Source organism: Vulpes lagopus, chromosome 12, assembly GCF_018345385.1.
Source record: "Vulpes lagopus strain Blue_001 chromosome 12, ASM1834538v1, whole genome shotgun sequence".
NCBI classification, from domain to species: Eukaryota; Metazoa; Chordata; class Mammalia; order Carnivora; family Canidae; genus Vulpes; species Vulpes lagopus.
Genome location: NC_054835.1, coordinates 22,454,535 through 22,475,235, shown reverse-complemented (window position 1 = coordinate 22,475,235; position 20,701 = coordinate 22,454,535). Strand labels below are relative to the sequence as shown.

The 20,701-nt window shown below is 42.6% G+C and overlaps 2 protein-coding genes across 2 annotated transcripts; both read right to left on the bottom strand.

Annotated features, from left to right (window-relative positions):
• Positions 1-8,112: 8,112 nt before the first annotated feature.
• LOC121473852 (C-C motif chemokine 7-like) lies at positions 8,113-10,065 on the bottom strand. The gene is made up of 3 exons (XM_041726630.1): positions 9,907-10,065; positions 9,049-9,166; positions 8,113-8,620 (listed from the first exon to the last, which is right to left on the bottom strand). Exons 1-3 carry the CDS (start codon positions 9,980-9,982, stop codon positions 8,515-8,517), a joined length of 300 nt encoding a protein of 99 aa, XP_041582564.1. The 5' UTR covers positions 9,983-10,065; the 3' UTR covers positions 8,113-8,514.
• Positions 10,066-18,144: 8,079 nt separating this feature from the next.
• Positions 18,145-20,113, bottom strand: LOC121473501 (C-C motif chemokine 2). The gene is made up of 3 exons (XM_041725945.1): positions 19,941-20,113; positions 19,055-19,172; positions 18,145-18,676 (listed from the first exon to the last, which is right to left on the bottom strand). Exons 1-3 carry the CDS (start codon positions 20,014-20,016, stop codon positions 18,565-18,567), a joined length of 306 nt encoding a protein of 101 aa, XP_041581879.1. The 5' UTR covers positions 20,017-20,113; the 3' UTR covers positions 18,145-18,564.
• Positions 20,114-20,701: the final 588 nt, after the last annotated feature.

The following is a 20,701-nucleotide window of genomic DNA, read 5'->3' as shown; positions in this document are numbered from 1 at the left end:
ACTTATTTGTGTCTTCCTCAATTTCTTTTGGAAGTGTTCTGTAGTTTTTAGGGTATAGATCCTTTACCTCTTTGGTTAGGTTTATTCCTAGGTTATCTTATGCCTTTGGGTGCAATTGTAAATGGGATTGACTCCTTAATTTCTCTTTCTTCAGTCTCATTGTTAGCACAATGCTCCGCATCACTGGGCACCAGGGAAATACAAATCAAAACCACAATGAGATACCACCTCACACCAGTGAGAATGGGGAAAATTAACAAGACAGGAAACAACAAATGTTGGAGAGGATGTGGAGAAAGGGGAACCCCCTTGCACTGTTGGTGGGAATGTGAACTGGTGCAGCCACTCTGGAAAACTGTGTGGAGGTTCCTCAAAGAGTTAAAAATAGAATTGCCCTACGACCCAGCAATTGCACTGCTGGGGATTTACCCCAAAGATACAGATGCAGTGAAATGCTGGAACACCTGCACCCCAATGTTTCTAGCAGCAATGCCCACAATAGCCAAACTGTGGAAGGAGCCTCGGTGTCCATCGAAAAATGAATGGATAAAGATGTGGTCTATGTATACAATGGAATATTACTCAGCCATTAGAAATGACAAATACCCACCATTTGCTTCGATGTGGATGGAACTGGAGGGTATTATGCTGAGTGAAATAAGTCAATCGGAGAAGGACAAACATTATATGGTCTCATTCATTTGGGGGAATATAACAACTAGTGAAAGGGAATAAAGGGGAAAGGAGAGAAAATGAGTGAAAATATCAATGAGGGTGACAAAACATGAGAGACACCTAACTCTGGGAAATGAACAAGGGGTAGTGGAAGGGGAGGTGGGTGGGGGGTTGGGGTGACTGGGTGATGGGCACTGAGGGGGGCACTTGGCAGGATGAGTGCTGGGTGTTATGCTATATGTTGGCAAATTGAACTCCAATAAAAAGAAAGACAAGAGAAGAAAGAAAAATGACCACAGAGCTCTAAAGCTTCCAATAAGGAAATGAAACCATGTAAGAGAACAACTTTGGGAAATTAAGAAGGAAAACAGACAATGCTTAAAAGTCACTTGTATCTGTGGATGATAGGTTTTAAATGAGCAAAATAAATCAAGTAAACAATTGCAAGGGGACTAGAGAGAGTGAAAGCTGTGGAAAACAAACCCCAAACTCATAAAACCCATGTTGCTGCTACAAGTAACAAAGGAAATAATATGAAATAATTATATTAATTTAATAAAGATATAAAACATATGAAGCAAAAAATGTACTTTCTTAGCAAATTTAAAGTATATAATACAGCGTTATTAACTATAGTTACCATCCCATGCACTTGATTCCCCCAAATTTGTTCATTTCATAACTGAAAGTTTGTACACTGTGACAAAACACCTCCTCAGAAAGACAAATCAAAACCACAATGAGATACCACTCCACACCTCTTAGGATAGTTATCAAAAAAGACAAGGCATAGTAAGTGTTAGTGAGGGTGTGCAGAAAGGGAAGCCCTCATGCACTGTTGGTGGGAAGGTAAATTGGCACAGCCACTGTGAAAAAATAGTATGGAGTTTCTCATGCATTTCTAAACTATCTGCTTAGCTGCAACCCTTTTCCCCCAAATGGAATGAAATAGCAAAAGCCTATACATCAAATACATCTGTTTGCAGCAGAATGGGTGGGCCTCTATGTCCTCACCTCCCCAAGGGTCCAAGAAACACATTTGGAAACCAGTTCACCCTCACTCCCTAAGTGCACATTCTAGACCAGGTGACTGGTAGCTAAAAATATCAAAGGGAAAGAAGAGACAAGAAGCCAACATGTATTCTTTTTGTGCACAATACTAGGTCCTCTAATAGGAGATGGTGCAAGGACAGTCTTTAATGTCACTGTGTCACAGTGTCACTGTGTCATGAGTTATAGAATTGAATATTGGCTTGGAGACACTGCAAAGGTCTCCTGGTTTTTCCTGAACACTCAAATATCAAATCGATTGATTAGTACTTGTCACAAAGAGGTGTGTTGAGAAGGATTCTGAAGCCTTGCCTTGGATTAGTAGAAGACAATGTGTGGCTGACTGGTGATGTCAGTCATGAGCACAGAATTAAGAGAGGGTCCTCGCTGGACTGCGTGGTCTTTAAGCTCCAGTCTAGAATAATTGATCTACAATTACTCAAAAAGGAACCAAGTAGAAACCAGAAAACCAGGACCGACCTTCATTATTCTCTCCTAGCCCAACTCCAGGTAAGGTAGTCTAGTGTGGACTCTGGAATCAGGATTCTGAGTTTGGAGGATGGTTCTGCCACTAACTAGCTTTGATGCCATGGACAACTTACTAACCAATCTCTGCTAGGTTAAAATGGGGAGAATCATGCTTACCTTAGAAGATTATTGTGTGAATTAAGTGGGTTAATATATATAAAGTGCTCAGAAGAGTGACCAGATCACTGTCATTCTTAGTAAGTGGAAGTATATGTTTAGTACTATTACTACTACTACTACTACTACTACTACTACTACTACTACTACTAGGAAATAGGGCAGATTTTGCCAGCTGAGGGAGCTAGAAAAGGACTCTGAGTCTGGCCAAATGGCTTTCTCCATATCTTCTCCTCAATTTTCTCCCTGTTTCCAAGTAAAGACATGCTACCTGGGGGATGGTTTCCAGAAATGTCTGAGTTGCATTTGCAGGAGATGCAGGGTCTCAAAAATTGTGCCAAACCATGAGTTTGGAATGTTCTTTGGGGGTGTTTGGCTGATGAGATTGAGTGATTACGTTTCCTTAGTAGGAATAATTTCACAATTACGGGGTGTTTAGAGGGCTTTATCAGTAAGGACTTTCCTTTTTTGTGTTTTTCTTTCAGGGCTTTGGATTTACCTGGACCACAGACAACTTGGTGGGAATAAATAAACAGAATCTTAAACATCCAAGTTCAGTAGCGGTTCCATCCAGCTGTCTGGCTGTCTCTAGCAGTGGGGGCAGCTTCTCTGACTATTTTGTCTTTCCTCCTGGGGATTTCTTACTCAGAAATGACCTAGGCTAGATTCACTATTTGCTCTGGTCTGGTGTCTGATAAATGTGAGGCATTGGTGGGGAATGACTGAGTGATGGGAAGGAAATGAATCCCTCATTGTAAAAACAGAATCTTAGTTTCCTGAGTCTTTTCCAAGAAAGAATGAATGATCAGTGGAAAAACATCCCAGGAATCAGAACTTTGGGTTTTTTTTTTGCAGCTTTGTTCTAGATTTCCTCTAGTAATTCAAAACTATACACAGAATTGAAAGAAACATTAATACTCATTTTATTCCAACCCTACCTATTTTTTAAAATATTTTATTTATCTCTTTTTAGAGAGAGATAGAGTGAAAATAGGGGGAGAAACAGAGGCAGAGGGAGGGAGAAAGAGAGAGAGAGAGAGAGAGAGAGAGAGAATCTCAAGCAGACTCTGCACTGAGCATGGAGCCCAACATGACCCCAGGATCCCGAGATCCCAACCTGAACTGAAATCAAGAGTCAGGTGCTCAATCAACTGAGCTACTCAGGCATCCCCCAACCTTATCTTTAAAAAAAAAATGAATAGAGACCTATGGACCAGTGACAAAATACCTATGGCAACATGGTGTTTTAGGCTGAGTCTGATTCTAGAAACTTTGTCTCATGACTCCCCATCTTGTGAAACCTTTGCCACATTGTATGTAGCCCTTGGACTCCCTTTTCTCTTAGGCAAAACAGAACCAAGTAGGGTGTGCTATCTTTCTCTCTCAAGAGTCTTCAGTTTCTTGTTAGTTTTGGAGGAAGATAACCCCAAATATATATTAGCATAAAAATTCTAACAACGTGACTAACAAATAGCAAGCTCTCAGTAGCAGTCCTCACTTACTGAATGTACGCAAGCACTATATTGCTTCATTTCCTGTGGGTTCATTTATTTAATCATCCCAACAAACCTACAAAGTAGATGTTCTAATTAAGTTAATTTTGATAATGAGACAACAGAGGCTTAGGGAAGGTAAGTAGCTTCCTCTTTTGTGAAGTCATTTATAAAAGTGAAGCCTGCTTCTCAGAGTTGCCCTGAGAAAAACTAAACTATTCTTTCAGTCTAAAATATTCTTTTGTCTAAAATATTATTACTGCTTATTATGTTATCTTGTATAATTGTCTTGGAGCAACCACCTTTAGTCCTTTGTACAACAATGAAAATGGAGACAGGATGGTGAAAGTATTTCCTGGCACCAGGTGTTCATAGTAACACTAGCTTATGCTTCCATGATAAGCACAAAAATGTCAGCAACTCACTGCAACAGGTGTTTCTTTGCTGTTCATGTCACAGCCTGATGTTGGTCAGGCAGGTTTCCCAAAACACTCTTTTCTGAGGAGTGACTCAGCGATCCAACCTACTTGCAACTCACAGCCAGCATCTGAAACACATGGCTCCCAAGTTCCCTGCAGCCAGGGAGAGAGGGTTGATAGATTGCATAGGGGAATTTAAAGAACCAGGCATGGAAGCAGCTTCTATCACATGTGTCTCCATCCTGTCATCATATGACTTGAAGAGCAAAGAAGGCTGAGAAATGAAGAGGAACACATAAATACTTGGTGAGTGATAATAGTTTCTATGCAGACTGTCCTTTGCTCACTGCTTCCCAACATAAATTAATGCAATTAACTGATCCCAAAGAGAGACCAACCCAAAGTCCTATAAAGTCATTGCATCAAACTAAATGTCCAGGATCTCTGGGTGGCAAGTTGTCCTCTGTCAGGTGAGGACATAAATCTACTTTGTCCAGTAACCTCTGAACTAAAAAGACCAGTTATTTTCCCCTGACATAATATATCAAGTATGAAGAAGACAGGTGCTTGCAACCAACACCTTCACTCTTGGAGGGGAAGATGGCGCACCAGTGGCCAATGCCCTGTAGCAATCCTGCAGTCCTTCAGGCAGATGTTGTATAAGTCCTTCACGCTTGGTTAGGCTTGATTCTACAATCTGGGAAAGCTCTTTTGTCTTTTTGATCCTGGCTTCTGATTGCTTTTGTGAGATCCTTCCTTCTATGTTATTTCCCTTGGCCACCTCTGAAGTGGGTATAGAAGGGCCATGTTCTAGGAAGCTCTGTAGCCTTGGAAGATGGCTGGCTGCATCACAGAGCTTGGGGTTTGTTTTCATTTTGAATGGTCAATGGCTTCTTGTTTCAGTGCAGGCTCATTCATGGTTTTATTGGCAGTATAGTCTAGTTCTCTTGAGAACTTAGCAGGCTTCTGATTCCTTTCCTCACAGCCAATTCCATACCTCTGTAGTCACAGCCCATTTCATTCTAGATATACTTCTCAGATTATTTGTCCTGCCTTTTCCTCTCTCTTCCTTCCTCTTAATGAGGCTTGAAGTGGCAAGGTTAAAACTTCAAACTGATTTTTGCCCTAAGTCACTTCATCCAACTCACAGGGTATTTTTTTTCCTGGATTTTTATTACTGAAATCTTTTTACTTTTCTCCCCTTAAAATAAACCTTCTGTGAATGTTTGGGGTCTACAAACAAATGGCTTTTCCAATAGATGCAAGTTTCTGAATTTGTGGACTATATTCCATTTCGTTTTTACTTTAAAATGAGTCGATGCTTTCCTGAGTTTCTGTTTCTCTCAATACTCTGACCAGTGCAGACAAAAACAACCAATGCATTACTAATGCATATTTTTAAAACTCTCTCCTTGGAGCTACAATTTCAGCAGAGAGGATCCAACAGCTTTGACATTTTGTAACAAGATTCTCCATCATTTCAACCTGAGATAGTTTCCTCACCTCCTACTCCCAAATGTCTAATCAATACTACACATTTTAGGTTTCTACTAGCAACGCATGATCATGGTACCAATTCTATTAATTGGGTTAAGCTAGGCTCCCAACTTCAGTGGCTCAACCTAACAAAGGATTATTGCTTTTGTGTGTCACAGGCCAAGTGGTTCTTCTCCACTGGCTTAAGGACATGGGTTGCCTCCATCTGAAGGCTGAGATTTTTAGAGCACATTGCCTCCAAGGTCAGCATGACAGAGGAAGAGAAGTCCAGAAGTATGAGCTGTTTTTGGGGACATGACTTAAATTATTTTGGTTCTCACCGACTTGGTTAGAATCCAGTCATATGGCCCCTAAACAAATGCAATGTGGGCTGGAAAATGTAGAAGAGCACATGAACACGTGGTGGGCATTTACTACTTCAGCTATTTCAAGGCTAGTGCACACCTACCAGCCAAATCTAGGAGGTGGGAAAGTTCAGACCAAAGGCATGCTTCATGTCTAAGCCAGAGGCGTAAGTCAAGCCCAGAGACCACACTGATCTGAATGAGGACATCAGGGTGTACCCTCCTTCTGCAGACAGGGCTGGGAACCAGTTAAAAAGATGGAAGGGGCACCTTGCCCTCCCAACACTCTGTATTAGAATCTTTGGTGAGGGTACCTGGAAATCCGCATTTTTTTAAGATTTTGTTTATTTACTAATGAGACACACACACAGAGAGGTAGAGACATAGGCAGAGGGAGAAGCAGGGTCCCTGAGGGGAGCCTGATGCAGGACTAGATCCCAGGACCCTGGGATCATGACCCAAGCCAAAGGCAGATGTTCAGCCACTGGGCCACCCAGGTGCCCCCAAATCTGTGTTTTTATTAGTATCTAAGAGATATTGATGCTAATATGAGAGCCACTGATGTGTCTAAATCTCCATGAATGGGGGCTTGGTCAGAGAAAATAACTTTCCCTAATTTACTAGGCACATTAGTGGTACACCCACTCTGATTTTTGAATCCCATTAAACTCCATGCCCAGTTATGTATGAGCTTCTGTTCCTGGTTGTGATTTGGAATTTCTCTTTAACTCTCTGTGTCCCAAGAGGCCCAGTGAGGACAAATGAATTCAGAATTCCTTAAATAAGAAAAGATAGGCTTGACAAAGAGAATGTGATCAGATTCTTTTTGGGCTTGGGCACATGGAACCTATCTCTCCTTGCCTGTCCTACTACCTGACCCTCTGCTTGATATTGCCTGCTCCCCAGGACTTGCTGTGTCTCGTTGCACTATAGTATCTATTTCCCTCCTACCTCTGCTTGTCCTGCTGTTGTTCCTCACTGGCATTTGAGACTACATTTCTTATTGATGTTTGGGGATGAGGACTATTAGGCTGGAGGCAGGACAGAAAGGTCTGTTGGACCTGGTCTGAGCATCAATGATGGCAGCAAATGGTCACCAATGAATTGTCTGCTTGCTACCAAAGTGTCTGATTTCTCATGACACCTTGAGATTTCTAGTGGAGTGTTGATGCAACCCTCTCCTTCACTCTCCAAGAAGCTCAACTTGAAGTTATCAGGAATTTGTCAGTATGCTGGCTTGTCATATCCTCCTTGTTCATATCATCCATACCCTCCTCCTACCCTCCTTGCTCTTCCTCAACCTGTAGAGATAGAAATCATTAAGATATGTGACTCCCAGATGTGGACGATAATTTCTGAGGTCATCTGTTGATCTCCTCACTAGTTCTTCAATGCAGGTGACACTTGTATTATTCTGGATTCAAGGGTTGGAAGAAAGAAAACCAGCCAGGCATGAGACTGATGCAACAGTCGTGTAGTATGTAGGATGGTAAAAAAGGAAATTATTTTGGAAAGGAAGAAGGCATTTGAACAAAAGGCTGAAGTTGATGTCATCTAGAGCTGTGGAGCTGGCTAAACCTGGCCCCAGCCAGCCTGACTCTTCTTGTCATGCAGGTGAGCCCAGCCTGGGGTCCAGCCCAGAGTCCATCACATGCCCATTCTTCCCTAACACAAACCCCACCTTCTGAACAGCCTTCCTCTCCCTGGTACTCCCACCATCTTTATCCTGTTCTTTAAAAAGCCATCAAAGGGGGATCCCTGGGTGGCTCAGCGGTTCAGCGCCTGCCTTTGGCCCAGGATGTGATCCTGGAGTCCCGGGATCGAGTCCCACGTCGAGCTCCCTGCATGGAGCCTGCTTCTCCCTCTGCCTCTGTGTGTGTGTGTGTGTGTGTGTGTGTGTGTGTGTGTGTGTTTATCATGAATAAATAAATAAAATAAATAAAAAGCCATCAAAGTCAAGTCTTATCCAAAATATATTTTATGTGAAAATTCAAGAGTTGTACATACATAAATATTCAGTTCTATAATAACATTATGGTTTCATAGGGACATCCCCTCTTAAAAATTAAATATATGTATATTTGCATTGATTCTTGCAAGGATCTTCACAATACAATAGTGAGGTAGAAAAGAGAGCATCCTTCAGTTTTTAGAGGGCTAAAGTGATGTGATATATCCAAGGATTTACATTTAAAACACATCCAATTCCAGAGCACATTAAATTAAAATATTAACAACATAAAACATACTTAAGAAAACTGTGGTTCACATTATTGCACAAATCTCATATTCCTTAGAATTGTAGTAGAATAATCTCAGAAGGTATGTTGGAAAGGATAGGGAATATAAATTGTTTCCTGGATACTGGCTTGGCTTCATTGTGTGCATTGTTCACAGCTTTGGGACTTGGGTTTTCTTGTCCAGGTACTTCATGTGATCCTGGACCCACTTCTGGTTGGGGTCAGCACAGATCTCCTTAGCCAGTTTGGTCTTGAAGCTGTGGGAAGAGAGGGCATTTAGATGGAGTGCTTGAAGATTCAACCTGGTAGTGTAACCCACTTTATGGCCCATTAGCTTGTGGTGATGGAGGTCCTCTAACTGGCTAGCCCATTAGCCTGGGGTGATAGGGGAGGAAGGAAGGAAACTCAGGTGAAGCAGCTGCTTTTGCTGCCCCAGGTAAAGCCATCTTGTCTACTGGATGAAGGAACTGACATCTGAGCTAACGCCTGGACAAAGAGCTATAAATGGGAAGTCTCTATTTTCTTGAATTTACTTTTCCCATAGGAAGATTTATAGGATTAGATTAGAGATGGTCTAAGCACCTGAGGGTTAAATTCCAACTCAGTCTGATAATAACCCTATCCACTGCCTGGGAGCAAAACTCAAGACCAAGTGTTGAGTGCGGGTGGTTATGGCTTCACTCACATCACAGCTTCCCGGGGACAATAGCTGCTGGTGATTCTTCTGTAGCTCTTCAGCTTCTGGATGGAGATCTTCCTAGTGGTAAATCTATAGCAGCAGGTGGTTGAGATATTAATCCCATCTGTTGAAACAATAACAACAAAGGCTATTTAGGGTGTGTGCTGGGACTTTCTATTTATAAAGGAGGGAACGGTAAGGAGGAGAGTCAAAGGAAAGGGAAATCACCCACCCTAAGTCCTGTGTTTCTGCCATAAAACTTTCAGTCTTACTGGTATGGACTGTAAAACGGAAGGATATGACTGCTAATTGAGAGGAGAAGAGAAACTGGCGACAACTCTGGGTTGTTGTTAGGAGGGGCTCATAGAATAGTCTAATCCTCAGGACAGGGCGACCGAAGCTATGGGTCCCCCTCTAGGCTCTGAGCAATCTATACCTGGTCATGAGTTTCCCTAATACCCACTGCCTCTTGCAGAGCCCTGTCTGTGGATGCTGGACTGAATGAAGCACGGTTCAGATTCTTGTCTCCTCCTTTCCCCTCCACCACATCTAGAAATACTCTGCACACCTTCCACCAGAGGCCCCCTCTTTTGGATCACCCCAGTTCCCCAAACACTGCTACAAGGACCCAGGGTAGTATCTGCACTAGGGGCATGAGCGCAGAGCTGGAACCCTGGAAGGGACTGGATTTGGTGTCCATGGCTGGAATTCCCGGGAGCACCTGTGTGATCAGCCTTCCTCCTTGTCCTTCTCTGACTTTCCTGATCTTAGAAGTGGAACTGTGAGTGATGCTCCTGCTCTGGTGGCCCATGAGAAGCCAGAGATGTGGTGATGGGCTTCAAAACAAAAGAGAGAGGGGCTCACCTGGCTGGCTGAGCACCTGGGTGGTGAGGGCGGCGGCTGTGAGCAGCAGGCAGAGGAGCGCTGCAGAGACCTTCATGTCGGTGGAGAGCAGGGAGCTTGGATGTGAGAGCTGGAGGTTTCTGGGTTGTCTCAGCCTCTCTGCTCCTCTGGCCCCTCTGGCTGCTCTGCCTGCCTTTTATACGAGCAAACAGGAAGAAAGTGAGTGCGTGACAGGAGTTCGTTCTAAATGAATCACAGGGTGGAATAGTACATCAGCTGAGCCATTGCCCTTCTCTGGGGAAGATACTAGGACATGAGAGAGAAGGCGTGATTGATGTTGGCCTGCTTGCCATCCAAACTCAGCGCTGGTATGTGAGGTGTGGGCTATGCCCAGGCAGTATGTGATCTATGACTCTTACTAAGGTTCTGCTTTTTTGAAAAGAAACACTTTATATGGAAAAAGAAAGGAAATAGGGTTACCAAATCAAAGAGATGTAAGGGATTTCCCCAATTTTCCTCTCAGATACCATCTTAAGGATGACAGCGTTCAGAGAAAGGCAATAAAACTTTGACTGAGCTTTAAAATGAACTAAAACCATCCTTTACTGCTTTAAATCCTGTTGGCTTTTCTAAGACCCAAAGAACACAATAATAGAACATTAGCAGAAAAAAAAAAATAGGACATTAGCAGAAAAATAGACTTCAGTATTCTTAGAATAAAACCTAAAATTGTAGTGTCTATTTTAGTAATCAACTGCTGTGTAACAATCCATCTGAAAACAGTGACTTAAAGCAAGAGTAATCATTGATTTTACTTTTGGATATGGTACTTGACTGGCCTCAGCCAAGAAGTTCTTGCTCATGATTTGTTTTTGTTTTTGTTTTACATCTTTGCAGTGGATGATGGCTGGGATGGGGGTCATCTCAAGGCCTTCACTCCATGTCAGGTGTCTGAGCTGAGAGGTCTTAAATAGCTGAGGACTGGAACAGATGGAAGTTTCTCTCCCTCCACCCCTGTCTCTCCAGTGGTCCATCTACATAAGCTGGATTTGGGTAGTTTACATGATGGCTTAAGGCTCCCAGGTGCAAAGTTAGAGAACATAGACCACATCTCTTAATTTGAGGAACATAGAAGAATTCTCAGACATATTTTTAAATCACTATCTGTTTCATAGGCTCTCTGAACCATAAGGCACATAATAAGATCATGGAATATTACTGTGGTTTTTAAAATATCTGATTACCTAGAAAAATATTATTTCAAGTAAAACAATAGAAGTGAAGCCAAATTTATGAACAGAATCAAAGTGAACCTGCTTAGTTTGAACCAGAGACAGGACTCTTCACATCCCCTCCTCTCACATATATTTCAAGGATCAAAAGACTAGATATTGAAAACCAGTTATCTGTTCACCCCTCTTTACATGCACATGCTACAAGCCCATCAGTCGATTGCTGATGATGTTAATGAAAAAGGGACTTGATGAGAGGTCCTTAGCTTTGTCTATCTTTTTTACTGTTTTTCAGTCTTTATTTATTTCCACTCTGATCTTCATTATTTCCTCCCTTCTGCTAACTTTTGGGCTAGATTTGCCTTTTTTTCTGGTTCCTTGAGGTATAAAGTTAGGTTTTTTAAATTTGAGATCTTTCTTTTTTCTTCCTTGTCTCTTAAGGTTTTGGCTTAAGGAATATATTGTCTGCTAAAAGTACAGCTACTCCTGTTCTCTTTTGTTTTTTGTGGGTTTTTAAAAGATTTTATTTATTTGAGAAAGAGTGTAGGAGAGAGAGCATGAGTGAGAGAGAGGAAGGGGCAGAGGGAGAGGGAGAAGCAGGCTCCCCAGTGAGCAGGGAGCCCCATATAGGGGGGCTGGATCAAGCACCTGGGGTCATGACCTGAGTCAAAATTAGATGCTTAACAGACTGAGCAACCCTGATGCCCCACTCCTGTTCTTTTTTGGTTTTCACTTGCATGGAATATCTTTTCCCTCCCTTCACTTTAAGCCTATGTGTGTCTTTCAAGTTGAAGTGAGTCTCCTATAGGAGCATATAGTTGGGTCTTTTTTTTTTTTTTTTTTTAAATCCATTCAGCCACACTATGCCTTTTCTGGAGAATTTAATCCATTCACATTTGATGAATATTGATAGGTAAGCACTTGCTAATGGCCATCTTACTGTTTTCTATTTTGTAGTTCCCTTGTTCCTGCCTCTCTCTCTTGCTGCCTACATTTGTAAATTGATGATTTTCCACAATGGAATGCTTTGATTCCTTTCTCTTTTTCTTTTGTGTATCTACTCTAGGTGTTTGCTTTGGGGTTACTGTGAGGCTCACATAATACATCTTACAGATACAACAGTGTATTTTATGCTTAATGCTTAACTTAGACTGCCTACAAAAACTTTACCCTTTTATCCCTCCTTTTAGGTTTATGTTACAACTTAACCTCTTTTTATATAGTGTAACCATTAACAAACTATTGTGGCTATAGTTATTCTTAATACTTTGTCCTTTAACCTTTATAGTGGAGTGTTTAATATTCTGTTACAGTATTAGAGTATTCTGAGTTTGAGTATTTAATTCAGCTTTACTAGTGTGATGTATATGTTTTCATGTTACTAATTAGCGTCCTTTCCTTTCAGCTTGAAAAACTCCTTTCAGCACTTCTTGTAAGGCAGGTCTAGTGGTAGTGAAGTCTCTCATCTTTTGTTTGTCTGGGCAAGTCTTCAAATTTCCTTCATTTCTGTAGCCCAACTTTGCCAGGTAGAGTGTTTTGGTTGGCAGTTTTCTTTTCTTGGTGGTTTGATGATGCCATACCGCTCTCTCTCTATTGTAAAGTTTCTGCTGGTAAATCCTCTGACTACCTTCCGGGGGTTCCTTTGTAAGTTACAAGTTTCTATTCTCTTCCCACTTTTAAGATTCTCTTTCTGTCTTTGTTTTTTGACAGTTTTATTACAACACGTCTTTGGAGAAGAGCTTTTAAAGTTGAGTTTGCTGGAGGAATCATAAATTTCTTGTGAATTTGGATATTGAAATCTCTCCCCAGATTTGGGAGGTTCTCAGACATTACTTCTTTAAACAAGCTTTCTGCTCCCTTCTCCCTCTCTGTCCTTCTGGAACTCCAATAATTCACAGATTGTTTCTTTTGATGATATGCCATAGATCCTATAGGCTTTCTTTAGCCTTCTTCATTCTTTTTCCTTTGTTCTTCTCTGACTAGGTAGTTTCTTTCTTTCTTTTTTTAAAGATTTTATTTATTTATCCACAACAGACACAGGCAGAGGGAGAAGCAGGCTCCATGCAGGGAGCCTGACATGGGACTCGATCTCAGGTCTCCAGGACCACACCCAGGGCGAAGGGAGGCGTTAAACCGCTGGGCCACCGGGCTGCCCTCTGGTGGTAGTTTCTTTTTTTTTTTTTTTTTTTTTATTTTTTTAAAGATTTTATTTATTTATTCATGAGAATACACAGAGAGGAGAGAGAGAAGCAGAGACACAGGCAGAGGGTGAAGCAGGCTCCACGCAGGGAGCCTGATGTGGGACTTGATCCCGGGTCTCCAGGATCAGGCCCTGGGCTTCAGGTGGTGCTAAACCGCTGAGCCACCGGGGCTGCCCCTGGTGGTAGTTTCTAAGGGCTTCTTCACAAATTCTGCTCGTTGGTCCACTCTAGTGTTGATGATGTCTGTTGTATTTTTCATTTCATTCATCATGACTTCAGTTCCAGAACTTCTTCTTTTTTAACGATTTCTCTCTCTTTATTAAACTTCTTACTTTGTTCATGTTTTGTTTTCCTGATTTTGTGGAAAGGTCTTTCTCTCTTTTCTTGTGGCTCATTGAGCTTCCTTAAAATGGCTATTTTAAATTCTTTTTTGGGTAAGTAATGGATTTCCATGTCTTTGGGGTCAGTTACTAACACATTATTGTGATCCTTTGATAGTGTCATATTTCCTTGAATTCTCTTATTCCTCAAAGTTCTGTTTTGTTTCTTTAAATTTTAAGTAGAAGTGGTAGTCACCCCCTCTAGCCTTTTACAGACTAACTTCAGGAGATAACTTCCTTCCACCAGCCCTGCTAGTGATTTTGAGGCTTTCTTAGTAGTTCTGCAGATACGTCTGTTCCCTGCTTCTTGCTTCCTCTTGTGACAGATTTCTTAAACTTGCATGCATTTTCTTAATCCTGCAACACACCAGTCGGAGTGCTAACAGTCTGTCTTGCTTCCTGAAGGGCAGAGCTAATCCTTATGTTTGTGGTCTCTCCCTGGATCACAGCTTCAGGTGGCTTTTTTGCCTGCCCACTAGCTGTCTGTCAAAGCTTGCTCTTCCCTTTGTTGGGAACACTAATAGGGAGGCAGCTACAGATTGGGGATGTTTGGGTGAGGTTCATGGAGTACTGAGGTGCCCATGGACCATTTAGGGGGATCTATGGGTGTGACATCTCCAGTGGCTTGTGGGCAGGCTTTTAATGCAATTAGTAAGATCCACACCCCTTGAATGCCTTCAAAGTCTTCTTTTTCTTTTTTAAGATTTTATTTATTTATTCATGAAAGACACACAGAGAGAGAGGCAGAGACATAGAGAGAGAAGCAGGTTCCCTGCAGGGGGCTCCATGCAGGACTCAATCCTGGAATCCCAGGATCAGGACCTGAGCCAAAGGCAGATTCTCAACCACTGAGCCACCCAGGTGTCCTGCCTTCAAAGTCTTATCTGCTGTTCTGTGGCTTCTTCTTGCCCCCTAAGTCATGCAGATCAATGAGTTAGTACTTTGGATGAGGCAAGAGACAAGTGGATCTCTTTGGCAGCCTCCACTTAGCTGAGGAGCTGGGGAAACTGACCTCAGTGCTCTCACTTTCCCCACAGGAGAAATCACAGGCAGGAAGGGTCTCTTCTGGCACTGATCTGTGCCACTTTGGGGAAGGAGTGGTGTAGGTAATGTCAAAGTGTTCTTACCCTCACCAATGCAGCCCTCATTTTAAACTTCTAAACTCCAGAACTAAAGACTCATTTTAAACTTCTAAACTCCAGAACTAAAAGGTAATATATTTGCATTGTTTTAAGCCATTAAGTTTGTGATAAATTGTTACAGTAGCAATAAGAAACTAACAGAAATTTTGATACCTGGAAGTGGGGTGCGGCTATAACAAATACTAAAAAATGTAGACGCAGTTTCGGAATTGGGCAGTGAGCAGAGGATGAGAGAAAAAGCCTAGATTTTGAGTATGATAGGAAAAACCTAGATTTCCTGGAACAGACTGTTGGCAGCTACAGGAAATGAATATACCGCACTTGGCATTCCTTCTTAAATGAGGGCCTATTGCCAGTGCTTCATGCTCATAGTTTCATCATGCAAAGTGCAAGGACTCCCATGCTTAGCTGAAGAAAAAAAAATGGATTCAAGATTTCCTGAAAATGAATAGATGTGGCTTGGAAAGGGAATGTGAGCAGATTACTTTGGGGCTTAAGCACACAGATGACCCTCTCTTGGCCTCCTCTCCTTCTAGACTCTCCACCTCAAGTCTGCCTGGCCTTAGAGAGTGATGCTCAGTCAACTGCATGGGAATGTACTATTTGCTTGCACTCCATTCCCCTTTGCCTTCTTGGCATCCACTGCAATTAGGGATTTAGTCCTACTTGGCAAACAAGGCTACAGACTGGAGGAGTAGAGGAGAAACAAGGAGAGCTGTTGGACCTGGCATGTGGGTCAGTGAGTTCCATAAAAAGAAGCCAATAAATTGTCTGCTGACTGATGTATTAGGGCACTTTGGAGAGTGTTACATGGAGCTTCGATGGAATCCCTCAACTTGAACCAGAGGCCCTGTACAGGCTTGGGAATGTGGAAACTGAATCCCCTTTATTCCTCTTCAGCTGATAGGAATGGATAGGAATTCCTCTTCAAATGATAGGAATGGAAGTTCGCCAAGACACACATTCTCAGATCCTAGGTTCTACTGAGTTCCTATTTGTAACACATTATCATCCCCATTTTGATGATGGAGACTCAGAATATCCAATCTGTTCTGAAAGACAGAGTGAGTCAATGCCAGTGCTGGGATTAGAATTTGAGTGTCCCTACAAGCCAGGGTTTTCCCCAGCTACTGAAGGCACTACCTGGTCTAGCTTGATACAGCAGCCATCTCCTCACCAGACTGACCCAACCAATCCGCAAATTTACCATGCAGAATTTATTCAATCGCGCAAGATACTGAAGTACCTGGGTGGCTCAGTTGGTTAACTGTCTGCCTTTGGCTCAGGTCATGATCTTAGGGTCCTGGAATCAAGCCTTGAGTTGGGGTCCCTGCTCATCAGGGAGCCTGTTTCTCCCTCTCCTGCCACTCTCCCACTTGTGCACATGCTCTCTCTCTCTCTCTCTCTCTCTCTCTCAAATAAATAAAGAAAATCTCTTTTTAAAGAAGATACATTGTGATCCCTGGATGGCTCAGTCAGCGGTTTGGCCTTTGGCCCAGGGAGTGATCCTGGAGTCCCGGGATTGAGTCCCATGTTGGGGTCCCGGCATGGAGCCTGCTTCTCCCTCCTCTTGTGTCTCTACCTCTCTCTCTCTCTGTATGTCTATCATAAATAAATAAATAAATAAATAAATAAATAAATAAATAAATCTTTAAAAAAAATAAAGAGGATATATTCATGAGAGGCACAGAGAGAGAGGTAGAGACATAGGCAGAGAGAGAAGCAAGTTCCCTGCAGCAAGCCCAAAGCAGAACTCAATCCCAGGACTCTGGGCTCATGCCCTGAGCCAAAGGCCAATGCCTAACTACTAAACCACCCAGGCATCCCAATAAATAAAATCTTTAAAAAAAAAAAAAAAAAGTAGGGCAAGATATCTCCTTTCCTTAGTGGAAGGGCTTTCTGTGCCTAGGTGGATCAAATATCTCACAGGCAGGTCAAATGCCATGAAAGGGAGTATAGACCTTAGGTGAACATTCAGGCAAAAACAGCCTATTCATGTAATTGGATGATCCCAAGCTCCTTGGATGGAAATAGGGATAGTGGGGAGAGCAATACATTCTGGTTTTCAGGGAAACTGCCTTATATTGTGAGTTGTAGAAGGGACTTCCATGTCTTAAGTCACAAGTCCTTCTTCTCCGTCTACAACGCATAGCATTTCATTCTACCTACTTCATTCTTCTCCAAAGCTGCTTCTTGGGCTCCATATTCAGTCACTCATCATCTCTTGCCTGGATCATGGCAGTAGTTTCTCCTTTGTCCATATTTCTCTAGGCTTGTATGAAGCCAGTAAGTTACATTTACTGACTCATCTCTGAACCACATGGCATGTCCTTCCTCATTGGCCCAAACATTTTCAATATCTCTGTTTAACCTATGAGGGTGAGTACTGACTTACTACACTGACATTCAGAGTCCTTTACTCAACTTTCCTTTCTAAACTTCACCATCATTTGACACATAAATGGACTTCAGCTCCCATCTGATTGGTTTTCACCCTCTTTTATGTACAGGCCATCATCATTTCTACCTCTAGGGATTTGCCTCCATTCTTCTTTCTCTTTTTCTAAGATTTTATTTATTTATTTATTTGTTTATTTATTTATTTATGAGAGAGACAGTATAAGCAATAGCAAGAAGAGTTGCAGAGGGAGAAGGACGAAGCAGAGTCTGTGCTGAGCATGATGGCACTTGATCTCATAATTCTGAGATCATGACCAGAGCTAAAATCAACAGCTAGACACGTTCAGCTGACTAAGCCCTTCAGGCACTCTCCTTTTTAAAGATTTTATTTATTTTTCTAGAAAAATCTTGTGCATTCATCAAGGATTCATCATGGATAAGTTCAAGTCATATCTTCTTTATGAAATCCTAATCTAATCATTTTATCAATGGTCATTTAATCTCTCTTTGATTTCCCAAAGTCTGCGGTGTCTGTATTACTCCAAGCTGGAGAATTTAGATGGGGAAAGGTTGAGGGAAAGTATCCCAGTTAGGGGGCAGTAGCATTAAATTATGGGAGAGATTGAAGGCAGGGGTCAAGGATTATGAGAAAGGAGATAAGGATGTTGCTAAACATGTGATGAGAGTAGCTGGGATGTGGGCAGTTGGTCTCAGGGACCTGAGTGGTAGGGCTGGAATGCCTGCCTGGGTCCTGCCTTAAAAATTCTTCTATAGGCACTTAGATGAGCCTACTCAGTGGAAAAGACCAGGGCCAAGACACATTATCATTCTTCCCAACACCGAGTCCACCCTCTGCAACCATGCTCCTCCCTCATCTCCAAGATTACACTCAGCTTTTTAATTTCCTTCAAGAAAACGCCAAAAGTCAGGTTTTATACAAAAATATATATATATTGATCAATAGTTACATAATGTACATTCCCACAATAGTATTTTAAGCAATCCTTTAGAATTTAAAACATAGTCTTGCATTAATGATCCTTGCGAGGACCCTCACACCATCCCAGGGGTAGAACTGGGGCCCCCAGAGGAAAGCAGTTTGTTTCCAAGTCTCCATATTTTAAAAAATACACTAGTATTTGGGGAAGATAAATTTAAAACATCAATAATTTAAATAAGATTAACATTACTTAAGGCATTGTGTGCATATCAATAAACAAAGTTTGTACTCTTTGAAATTATAATAAAATAATATCAGAGGGCATTTAGGGAAGGTTAGAAGAAAATAAATTAGTTTCAGATTCTTCCATTTCAGAGTGAGTATTCATGGCTTTGCAGTTTGGGTTTGGCTTTTCTTGTCTAGGTGTGCCATGGAATCCTGGACCCACTTCTGTTTGGGGTCAGCACAGATCTCCTTGTTTAGGACGGTCTTGAAGCTGTGGAGGAGAGAGACAATACAGTTAGATGGAGTTCCATTGAGATCTCTGCCTAGGACTAGAGCCCATTCTGCCCTATGGAGCTGCCATGGGAATAAGAAGAGGAAAGCAGGTGGAAAGAGGGCACCTAGGGCAAGCTGTTCCTATAGATGTCCCAGTTGGGGCCATCCTGACCTCCCACTAAAGAAATTGGAAGGGTCTGCATAAGCACCCAGAAAAAGTTGGGAGTCACTTTTTATCTTGTGTCCTCAATTTCCCCATTGGGCACCTTTGGATATTAGATTAGATGCTCTAAGTCTCTGACCCTAAGTTCATCAGGCTTTCTCCTTGTTGCCCGAGGAAGAAATGGACCAGAGAGGGTGAGTGTACTCAACTTACATCACAGCTTCTTTGGGACACTTGCTGCTGGTGACTCTTTTATAGCTGGCCAGCCTCTGAATCGAGATCTTCTTATTGGTGAGTGTATAGCAGCAGGTGACTGGAGAATTAATTGCATCTGAAAATAAGACCACAAAGAAAAAACACTTTAGGATGGACTAGATTCTTCTGATCTTAATCATAGCAGAAAGGAGTAATAAGGGGAAGGCAAAGGGAAGTCAGGAATAGAGGTAGGACCATAAATCCCAGTATTTCTGCTTGTGCTTCAGAGTTGGAATGTAATGCTGACTCAGTTTCCTCTGCTTTGTATTGGGTACACATAGCATTGATAATGAACAGAGCAAAGGGAGCTGTTAAAACTACATAATTCCTGGGAACATCCTTAAATATCCTGGAGGGAACAAATAATCTAAATTGTCAGGGCCAGAAAAGATCAGCTCAGGGTCCCCCACTAGGCTCCAAGTCATGAGCTTCCCTGATATCCACTGCCTCTGCAGAGCCCTGTCTCTGGATGCTGGACTGAATGAAGCACGGTTCAGATTCTTGTCTCCTCCTTTCCCCTCCACCACATCTGGAAGTACTCTGCACACCCTCCACCAGAGGCCCCCTCTTTTGGATCACCCCAGTTCCCCAAACACCGCTACAAGGACCCAGGGTAGTATCTGCACTAGGGGCATGAGCGCAGAGCTGGAACCCTGGAAGGGACTGGATTTGGTGTCCATGGCTGGAATTCCCGGGAGCACCTGTGTGACCAGCCTTCCTCCTTGTCCTTCTCTGACTTTCCTGATCTTAGAAGTGGAACTGTGGGTGATGCTCCTGCTCTGGTGGCCCATGAGAAGCCAGAGATGTGGTGATGGGCTTCAAAACAAAAGAGAGAGGGGCTCACCTGGCTGGCTGAGCACCTGGGTGGTGAGGGCGGCGGCTGTGAGCAGCAGGCAGAGGAGCGCTGCAGAGACCTTCATGTCGGTGGAGAGCAGGGAGCTTGGATGTGAGAGCTGGAGGTTTCTGGGTTGTCTCAGCCTCTCTGCTCCTCTGGGCCCTCTGGCTGCTCTGCCTGCCTTTTATTTGCAACAAAGGGTGGAGCTAACAAAGTTTGGCCCAGGGCGGTATCATTCTCAATGAATGACGAAGTGGAAGCATAAATGTGCTGAGCAAGTGTGGTTCCCTGGGAGGTTTCCAGGAAGTAGGAGGGAAGCAGTGAGTCTGGACTGGGCACTTTTTCCATCTGCTGCTAAGACCAAAAGAAATGGAGGTGGGTGGTGTGCAGAGCGACCACAGACATGAACAAAGCAGATTATTCTTAGGAATTCCACTTTCTCTGAAGTGAAAACTGCAGTAAGTGAGGAATCAGGGAAACAGAGGTCACGAGAGATGATGGCATCTGGTGCTCCCCCTTACCTACCTTTAGGCAACAGCCCACAGGGTTTTCAAGCAGGAAAGGGTCCCGATGCCTTTGGTGGGCTCCCCAGCAGTGTACTAAATCCATTTGCTTCTTAAAATCCAGGATGGGGGCATAATCGAAGCTTAGTAGAACTATAAGAATTGGTAACCATAGAATTGAATCCTAAGAATCATTGGATTCAATACTTGGAAGAAGCCATATAGATCATGTAGTGCTACAAAGACATTTCCATGTCATACTCATAC